This window comes from Aythya fuligula, chromosome 16, assembly GCF_009819795.1.
Source record: "Aythya fuligula isolate bAytFul2 chromosome 16, bAytFul2.pri, whole genome shotgun sequence".
NCBI classification, from domain to species: Eukaryota; Metazoa; Chordata; class Aves; order Anseriformes; family Anatidae; genus Aythya; species Aythya fuligula.
In genome coordinates, this window is record NC_045574.1 from 9,280,153 (window position 1) to 9,290,395 (window position 10,243).

The following is a 10,243-nucleotide window of genomic DNA, read 5'->3' on the forward strand; positions in this document are numbered from 1 at the left end:
TGCACCCTCCGTAAAGTACACATTACAATATGGGGTTCAGAAAAGTGACATTTTCATGCAGCACTGTGCAATTTTTGTTACACCATCATTCATTCAACCAGAGGGAGGCTTAACTTGGCAAAGACAATGTAGTTTTGCTGACTGTCAGCTCTGCTCTTTGAGGAACCACCAGGCTGTCTGTCAGAGGGCTGGCTGAGTGGCTTTTATTTTTCCCCCTATACATCATTTCTTTTGATCCTGCAAAGGTTTGAATCATTTTCATATTATTTTCTCAAAACTTTAGATTGATTTTATCTTGTCATAGCGGAAGAGAAATGTAACAACCCCATCCCCGGAGCCCACAGTGCTGTGCTTGGTAGGGAGAAACGTGTTCAGACTGCAACAGGGATGCAGAAAGCCCTGTAATGCTCGTGTTCACTGATGCCTGATAAGATTACACCAGGGGAAAGGAACTGTAGGGAAGGAGTTACACTCAAGAATACCCAGCCTAGCCTAGACTGAAGGAATAGCAAAAAATTAATGGCACAAGAGGCATTGGGCATCAAAGATGTGTTCTGCAGGGCTTTACCCATATACTTGCAACCTGGGATCTACATGCCCAGGACTGGTCCTGTACCAGGCAGTGCCCAGCAGCCCCTCCATCAGGAACTGGGCTTGGCAAGGGTGAGACAGGTCCTGGAGGAAAACCTAGATTGGAAGTTCTTGTGGGGTTAGGTATGGGATTGAGTCAGAAAGCTTTGTTAATAGAAATCTGGGATATCATGGGGCACTTAAGTGGTAATTAAGATTTCAGTCTACCATGTTAAGAATCAAAATCTCTTTGAGTCTTTGGAGGCTATGGGGTATAGCTATAGGTAATGCACTTATCATCATTTAGCTATGTAGCCTTTGCCTTCATACACTGCTAACAGACAGAACTGAGCTTGTGCTGGAGCTGTTTGTTTCATCAATGGTTGATGTAAGACTTATAGGCATGCAGATGTAAAACAACAGATGAACAGAGTACAAGTTTTCTATTAGTCTCACCCCAAGTTGTTTCTTGTGCTGCAACTATACCACACAAATCAAGCATTAAGCAGTTTAAGCTCAACGAAGCATGAGAGAGGGAAATATCATGGCAATTTTTTGTTCAAGAAGTTACTATGAAATACACATTTTTTTTTTTTTTTGTAACACAATGAAGACTTTTATTATAAAACTATGGTTGAATATTTATAGAAAATATTTTTATTACAAAACTGGCTGTTACAAAATTGTCTAGAAAGATTCAAATAATGCACAGATTGCTTTACACATACTCAAACATGTAAATGCATGAAAATATATGACAATAACTAACAGAGGAAAACAAACAGGCAAACAAAACCACCCTAGAAGACAACAAATGCTAAGAATTTATATTATTTCAGAATATAACAAAGAAATCATTCACGGATTTGTATATAAACCTTCACTTGAAACTGCATCATAGGAAAAATACACTTGTGGCCATAATAGTTAATATACAGTATTGCGTATGTAGGGCAGTGACAATTTTAACCTTTAGATATAGAAATACCTGAATATTTAGGTATTGAAATCTCCACCAAAAAAACAACAAAAAAAAACAACCTGGAAATATTTAGATTCCTTATTTCTTCTGATGCTTTAAACATGCATTTTATATTACTTATCTGCTGAAGGAACTATCCTGTTAGGATAATCATCATTTTATAGTGGCAGAACCCATAGGATTCCAGTGATTCCATTAAAGGATAAGGCCTCGCATACAAAAAATAATAAAAAAAAAAAGATAAGGACTAAGCAAGTTTCTTTACCCTTAAGCTGACTTCTTGAAGCTCTTCAACCCTGAGCTAACAGGAACAGAGCAGTCGTGATTGCTATCCCCCCAGATTTCCTCTATGATACCCACAAACTGGAGATGAGCTTTTTTCAGGCTAGCCTGCTGAGCAGTTTGTGTCTGTAATAGTTTTCCTGTGCACTAACAACCATATCTAACACTCTGTAGCTCACAGCAAACTCCGTCCTGCACTAAGCCAGTGTATTTGTGTAGGTATATGAATGTGCAGACTATTTTTCTTTCCTTTTAGCATTGCCAAGTACAGCTGAATTAACCATGTTTTCCAATAAAACATTATAGGAGCTTTTGCTGGTACTGTTTCTGTTGTTTGAGGCATGTGTGTTGCAGTTTCTCCACCAGTTACCACAGGTTTTGGCTTCCCCAGTCAATGTATATTTTGTTCAGGAAAGGCAGCAGTAGAATTCTCATTTGTCAGTTTGCAAGCTGTATTAAAACGAAAAAGAATGTATATTGTGATCTTTTGCAGCACATATGTTTTTTTGTTAAAAGTAATGAAGAATGATGGCATTTAAAAAGTCTCACATTGTGAGAGCATAGAAATACGAGTTTAAGTGAATAGATGATTTTAAATGAGGTTCAAAGAAAAGTCTCATTACTCAGGAGACTGTTATGCCCATACCTTATCGCCTGTGAAACGCGATGGGGAGCTCCCGGCTGGGAATCAGTATTCCTGAATGGAGTGTTTCCACTGGCTTATCATCCATTGCTACTATTTGGTATTTGCGAATGATCTGAAACACAACCATTTCAGTTAGCATGTTTTAGCTTCCACATCTTCTGATAAGATGAAGTGTAGAACAACCACACATTGTGTAAAAGATGTTATGCGAGGAGTATTTACCCAGCAAAGGGCCAAGTGAAGCTGCAGCTCTGCTAAGCGACGTCCAATGCACATCCGCTTCCCAATGCCAAACGGGACATGAGAAAATGGATTTATTGAGTTCTTCTGAAGCCAGCGCTCTGGTTTAAACTGAGTCCAGCCATTAAAGTATTCTTCATTGGAACCCAAGGCATGGGTATTTATCATTAGTACTGTCTACAAACAAAGCAATAGAGACAGTCTCAACTTAGAATTGGCTTAGAGCTACCAAGTGAATCAGCTTGTTAGTGGAAAAAAAAGCAGCAGTGAAGGCAAGGCATTTTTCTCAGAAGGACTCATGCAATTCTCTGAAAATTAATCCAAACACAGGAAAGGTCATAGCTTCTTCAGAAAATAATTGAAAAATTTGGAAGAAAAAACTTGAAATGGAACACCAAAATATTTTTGGCTAAATAACAGTGCAGGCAGAGATAGTTTTCCCACTTATGAGAATTCTTGTCCTGACTTTCTCACTTAGGTCTGATGCCAAAACCCATCCTTTGGCAAAGTCATTCTGGGACTGAAATTTCCAACTAACTTCAATTGTTTATAGGATAGTTAATTGATAAAATATTTTAATAAGCTAAATTAATTGACTTACCCCTTTGGGTAGTACATAATCTCCTAGAACCATTTCTTTGTCAATAGTGCGAGTGGTAAAAGGTACGGATGGTGTTAATCTACAGTGAAAGAAAAAAATGGGTCAGATTTCTAGCATTTTTTCTTCCTATATGTATATTAAGCAACCCTAAATAACAAGGTGCACAAAGTTAGTATGCACTAGCTGGTAAAACTTTGTGGTCATGTTGCTTTCTGCAAGTTATTTGAGAATTTTACCTCATGGATTCTTTCAGACATGCTTTTAGGTAAGGCATATTTTTCAAGTTCTCAGCACTTGGACTCTCATTAGCAGATAAAATACTCTGTATTTCCTGAAGAAGCTTCTGCTGAACATGTGGATTGCGTGAAATGTTGTACAAAGCCCACAGTAAGCTATTGGCCGTCTGAAACAAAACAAAAAGAAATGTAAGGTTTCCAATTAGTGACAGAAAAAAGAAGTTACCAGAAGTTCAAAGACACATTTATAGTTGGCCACTGCCTTACAGTATTTTGTAAACTTAACGGATTAGGAGCCATCCCCCAAGTCATTCTCTAGGAATTTAGGCCACTGAAGCAACTGCAGCATTAGCTCACTCTCAGGTTTTGTGTTGGTTCAATTATGGAAGAAAGCAAGGACGTTAACTTTAAAAACTCTCTACAAGGAAGTTGAATTTACCGTTTCAACTCCAGCAATCTGGAGCTCTGTGATGGCAGCATACAGCTCCTTCTTAGAAAGTTGTCCTCCAGAGTAGATGTCGCACAGAAAATCCTCATGAGGGTTTGCAGAATGTTTTTCCAGCCGACAGTCAATTGAGTGCTTGGCTGAGGAGGGAGTATCAGGAGGTAGTCAGTGGAAAACAATAGTTAAAATACTACAAAAATTAAAAAATACATGGCTCACATGCAGGATTTTGAAAGAGGATACTAACATATGCTCTTTTTTTTTCAATAAAAGAGCATTGTGCTGAATAAATAATGGTGTTTTCATTTAGACAAGTAGCCACCAAAACAAAAAACAAAGAAACAAAAACCAACAAAACAAAACACTGTGAACAGAAAGAGTTCCTGTAAGCTGCTGGGAGTTCTCCATTCTAAAATTAGGAAAGGAAATCAGTGATGTGTGAAATGACATACTTAGCAAACAGAAATACGAGTCTGTAAAATTTATTGGCTTGGATTTTCAGAAGAGATCAAGGTGTTAATGAATCAAAGAACTTTTAGTACTTAATTTCCTGAGGGGAAGTGTAAGCTTTCATTTACTATGGGAAGGCAACAATAGATGCCAAATGTTATGCATTTCTTGTATTTAAATATAGCAAACTAGATTTTACTCATCCTTTCTCATCAACACCCCAATTGTTAAAACCAATTCCTAATTAAGGAACTATTCATACCAAGCAAAGGCAACATACTTTTTTTTCTGAACAAAACAGGTTTAAGGTGTCTTTCTTAACAGCCATAGACTAAAAAGCTATAAAACAAGTGCACATGTGGCTGGCATGACTAGAACTCCTGAAGTATCAACTACTCAAATACCTAAGAAAAATATACCCCTCAGCACTACAATCATCTGAGTGCCACATCTGAGTGCCAAAGTTTTTCTTAATCTTTAGCTAGAGCTATCACTGTCAAATATATTGACAATATAAGCTTGCTTCATATCTGGAGTTAGAGTAATTTCTGCAACCTTGGAGGCTGATTCATTTTAAATAGACAGGAAATGTTATCAAAAAGCCAACCTATATCTTATGATTTATTTATTTTTTTTTTGTTTTAAGACTCAGAATTCTTTTCCAGGTTGCTCAGAAAATCAGTTTTTTCTTTAAGCAAACTGTTACAGGTAAAATTCTTGTTTCTCAACAGCAGCCTACAAGAATCATCCTCTTTCTAACTTGTATACCTTGCTTTAGAGACATTTATACAGTTTCCAGTGATTTATGACAGATTAAACTGGGCTCTGACTTTACTGGTTTCCAAATTTCTGGGGGTTCCCTGTGGACTAGGTATTGCCACACAAACAGCACTAAGTGAGAAAACAGTGCTCCTGTGCTTGGAATAGGTCTGTAGTTAGCTGCAGGAAAGGTGTCTTAATCTGAGCTGGAAGTAGCAATTAACAGCCATGTAGGGCAGTAACAAATATGAAAAAAGTTAATTCCAACAAGAGGGAAAGAGCAGAAGAAGAAGATGAAGTTTAAAGAACTAACCGGTTTTAAAGATGTCATCCCACGCTTTAGTATGAGCTTGCCAGACTTTTGTGTTCAGACCCTTGTGAAGCTCCACAGGGGTCACCATCATCATTCCAAAAGTAGCCATCATCTGTGGTGAAGAAAGCTTTTGAAATCTTTAAAATCTATTTGTAATCCGAACAAAATTAGACTGTAAAGTAGGAGGTAATTTTCACCAGGAAAATCCTACCTACCATACTACCTATTTTAGGCACCTGTTCTAGAAATGGACAAGCCACCCTTTGGCAGTGCCTCTCACCCTTGAAAACAAGTAGAGCTAAAAAACTAAGCTAGACCAGATGCCTCTCTTTTAGCTGGGTAAAAATAGGGCTATAACCATCAGAGGCCAAGTTGCAGCAAGATGCACAGCAGCAAATCTGCATAATCCCACACAACTCCGAGTCACCCAACAAACAGCAGCATTGCTCAACAGGTGCCTTGGAGGGAGAGGAAAGTTAACCAACCAACCCGACTACTATATTTCTGGGATTACCGTGCTGTCTACACAACAGTTACCCCTACAGGTTTAGGCACTTCATAAAAGGGACAGTCAGATGCTCAGCACTAGCTCTGCACATTCCAGTGTGGCATCAGGTGTACAAGGCTGCCAACACACATGTAACACAGAAGCTTGAGTTTCTTTTTTTCCAGGTGAACAATTTAAACTATTACCCGCACAGCAGTAGAAAAATTGGTACAGCCCCAGGTAAAGACTCATCCATACCGTTTTTACAGCCTTGATGAAATTCAGACTTTCTTCTTCTACATCCTGCTGTAGGAGACCAAACCTCTTTCCATACAGCACCAGGCAGATACCTGTTGTTAAGCAATATTATTATTCACCCTTTCACTTGTATAATTTAGTGTCCACCATTTATTTTCAGGCAGTGGCTTTGGTTATCCTTCTGAAAAATGTTCTCTGTCCTATAATAAACACCTGTGAGAACAGCACTCCAAAATACCTTCTGCACATTTGCCCCATTCCCGGGGCACTTTCCTCACAAATAGAATTCACCACTGATCTTCACACATGAGCAGCAGACCATTCTGCCAAACAGGGATGGCATATTTCGAAAATAAGCTATTGGTCAACCCTACTGACAAGAACCAAGTTGCAGGAAAAGAGGGGCTGAAGAGCCTGTCTAGTCCAGCATCTCCTAGTTCTTTCCACAGCCAGAAACCACTTACTAACACTGGCAGCATCCCACAGCCCACCCGTTCCCACTCACTTTTAAATATAGTATTTTTCTGAGCCGTTGCTTCCTATTTTTCACTTTCCAAAAGCAGCCATCACCACTGACAGTGGAGAGGAGGGGAAAAATACCAACCAAACAAAACACTACGCACACTTTTAGGAACTCATTACATGAGTTGCCAGATGAGCCAGCCACAAGCAGGCAGATCTGGCAGAGCTCACTCAGTTAAGCACTTCTCCTGACCACCCTTCCTTGTAGAAACCACTGCTGCAGCTTGTCCTGCCCTGTCACTCCTGGCAGGAAGCTCCTTAGCAAGCTCTGAGAGGTTTCTGAAGATGAAGGCTTCTGTCCAGTGCTTCTCAATCTCAATGCAAAACATTTTAATTAGGATTTTCCAATACTTGTCTACAATGAAGACTTCCTCACTGTTACGGGATCCTTTCATTGATCTTGTGCTGCTGACAGTTAAATATCAGACAGAAGTGGTCATGGGCTACCTGATCTCACTCTGGAGAAATGCACTGTGATACCCCCAAGTTTTGGATTTAAACCACTATTAATGTTTGAAATTTCTTACAAGCCACATAGGTAACTGGCCAGAACTGAAGAGTTTGTGTAACAGCTAATGATTTTTACATATATTAATGATCCCCTGGCTTTTCTGCAACATAATTTCCATGATACTTTAGTTTATAGTTTGGAAATAGTTAGCTTACAGTCATCACTAATTAGACTTCAATTGAAATGTCACTGCAGGTACAAAATGCATACTGTTCTCAGGCAAAAAAAAAAAAAAAAAGACTTACTTTCAAATGACCATTTGTTGAATTCCGAATATACATCTTCCATTTGTCCATTGTGGTTACAAACTTCATCTATTCTATACATGAAGTCCTCCAGGACCTTCAAGTGGTGGAGAGAAAAGAGAAAGGAAAAAAAAAAAAAAAAGATAACACCAATAGATAAAAATCCTATTTAATTAACATTTCAACTGTGCCTTAAACAGATAGCAATCTTGCATAAAATACATGTAGAAGTATTTATGTTTCCTGTTCCTTTAACAGTATTGTTTACCGCTGTGTTAATGTAGGTTTGGATTTACACTGCTGATGCTATTACTGTCTGTACTTCTGTGAACTGAGCTTTCTTCCACAAGAACAAAATGCTTCAGTCTGATACTGGGATAATGCTGGAGCTTCACAATTAAAAAAAAAAAAAAAAAAAAAAAAAAAGCAAACAAACAAACAAACAAACAACACTTAAACTGTTTCTCACACTCAGTGAAGAATGTGGAGATTAAAGAGGGAGGTGAGGTGTTCTCCTGCCTGGCAGGAGGAACCCAAAAATGAAGAGGTAAAGGCAAAAAACACTGAATGCACGAAAAGTAAGCAAAGCCCCTGTTTGCAAGAGCCCATATCATTGTGGAATAATCTTACTATTCTGTGGAGGTGGTGAGTCTCAGCTATAAATTTGTGCGGTCTCACATTTGGTCAGACCCGATAATCAGTTTGCACTCATTATTCCCCGGGGGATTTCAGAGCATTCATTCATGGTTTTATCACTGCAGACCAGATGAGCAGCAGCCCAGGTGAACCAGGCCGCTCGGTCTGCTTTGTTTTTCCCTAAGTTTCCAGGACCGTGGGGGGACAGAAGGAATGTGTCAGCACCTCATTGATCGTGGAGTCCAGTTTCACAACTTCGCTGGGCTTCATTAATTTCTTCTGGAAGGCACTTCTCACCCTCTGCCAGTCCTTTCCTTCCCTAGGAGGAAAAGGCTGAATTAATTCCCTGGCTGAATTAAAAACGGCCAGGCTGAAAAGACAGAGAGATGATGCTTTAAAAAGAAGAAGGAAAAAAAAGCAAGACGGATTAGAAGACACCCCCGCAGCATGTGCAACAAGGCATCCCCGGCAGCACCTTCACCGCAGCCACAGGCAGAGGAGACCTGGGTGGGTCCCGGTCCCTGCGGAGTTTTGGGGGGAGTCCCGGTCCCTGCCCGCCCCGAAATGAACCCCTCCACCACTCACAGGATCAGCAGCCCGTAGCCCTCGTCGCGATAGTCCCGATAGGCTTTCCAGGGCTTGATCTCCAGGCGCTGGGGGCAGGAGCTCTCCCGGCGGTATAGGGCTTCCAGGAGGCAGGGGGCTGCGATGTGAACCGAGTCGAAAGCCCCCAGCTTCATGCGGAAAATCTTCCCGAAGCGCCTGTGGTACTCGGCCTGGGGGGCGCAGAAGAGACCATCACCCCCAAACCCTAAACACGGTGAGTGCGGGGCGCTCCCCAGAGCCCTGCCGCAGCATCCCCATCCCCAGCATCCCCAGCATCCCCATCTCCCCCATCCCCATCTCCCCCATCCCTCCCTCCTCCTCACCAGCGTCTCATGCTGCCTCTTGAGCCCCCCCTTCCAGAGGACATCGGGCAGGCTGCCCATCAGGGGCCAGCTGGGGGGTCCGGGCAGGGCGGCCAGGGGGTGCCCGCGGCCCCGCAGGGCGCACAGGGAGGAGGCTGCCCGAGGCTTCCCGGCGGCGAGGCCGCAGGTGAAGGCGGGATGCCGGAGAAGGATGCTGCGGGCTCCCATCGCGGAGGTGACAGCCTCCCCATCCGCCTCTATGTATTTATAGAGCGGCGGGGAGGCTCGCTGGACTTTCATCGGGGGCCAATGGGAGCCCTGGGTGGGGTGAGGTGGGGCCGGCTGCCGGGGCTCGGCCCGGTACGGGGAGGCTGCGGGGCAAGGGGTTCAAGCAGGGGTGAGGCGAGGCAGAGGGCGCCGAGCCAGCGCCGCCACCCGTGGGGGTCCCCGGGGGCTCTGCCGTGGTCCCCCGGGGGTCCCCGGCCCCGCGGTTCTGCGGGGAGCGCCGCAGGTAGCGGCCCCCCCGCTGCTCGGAGAAGCTGCCTGCACGGCTCCTGAACCGGCTTCTGTCTCTGGCTTGGGGATTTGGGAACTTCTATTTATTTATTTATTTGTTTTTCCCGGTGCAAAGTGGTCGGAGTGCATCTGCAGGAGGAGGGAGGGGGCTGTGGTGCTCGCAGCGCAGCGCGCAGGTGACCGACCACTTTTGTTTTCCTTCAGATTCTGCGCTCTGAAATGATGGACTGAAAAGAGAAGGGACCGAGGAACAGCAAGTTTTGGCAGCTGGGCTGCTCCTGCCCCATCTGGCTGACTAACCACCCACTTATGAAAAGGGCATGCGAGTGAATCACCTGAGAAGGCAAAATTCCCTTCGCTGTTAGTGTTGGCAGCCCTTAAATTCTGACAAAAAAAAAAAAATAATAATAATAATAAAAAAAACATTTATTGCCACAAGTCTCTTAACTGGAATTTGCACAGTAACCCTCGGACACAGCCAAAGGGTTTCAAGCTGAGTGAAGGCAGAAGAGGGGCTGGCACAGATAAAGCAGCCCAGGACATCTGTGCTTAGCTCTCTGTCCTCTCCCTGCAGGAGAAGTCAGACAGGCTGTGGATCTTGCTGCAAGACAGAGCTACCTGTAAACTGGAGAATGT

General features: G+C 42.6%; 1 protein-coding gene across 1 annotated transcript; it reads right to left on the minus strand.

Annotated features, from left to right (window-relative positions):
• Nucleotides 1–1,742: 1,742 nt before the first annotated feature.
• On the minus strand, nt 1,743–9,391 carry LOC116495811 (1,25-dihydroxyvitamin D(3) 24-hydroxylase, mitochondrial). The gene is made up of 12 exons (XM_032198523.1): nt 9,113–9,391; nt 8,769–8,959; nt 8,409–8,502; nt 7,548–7,644; nt 6,270–6,361; nt 5,525–5,636; nt 3,997–4,142; nt 3,558–3,724; nt 3,322–3,400; nt 2,703–2,897; nt 2,481–2,592; nt 1,743–2,284 (listed from the first exon to the last, which is right to left on the minus strand). Exons 1-11 carry the CDS (start codon nt 9,389–9,391, stop codon nt 2,482–2,484), a joined length of 1,563 nt encoding a protein of 520 aa, XP_032054414.1. The 3' UTR covers nt 1,743–2,284; nt 2,481.
• Between the last annotated feature and the right edge of the window lie 852 nt (nt 9,392–10,243).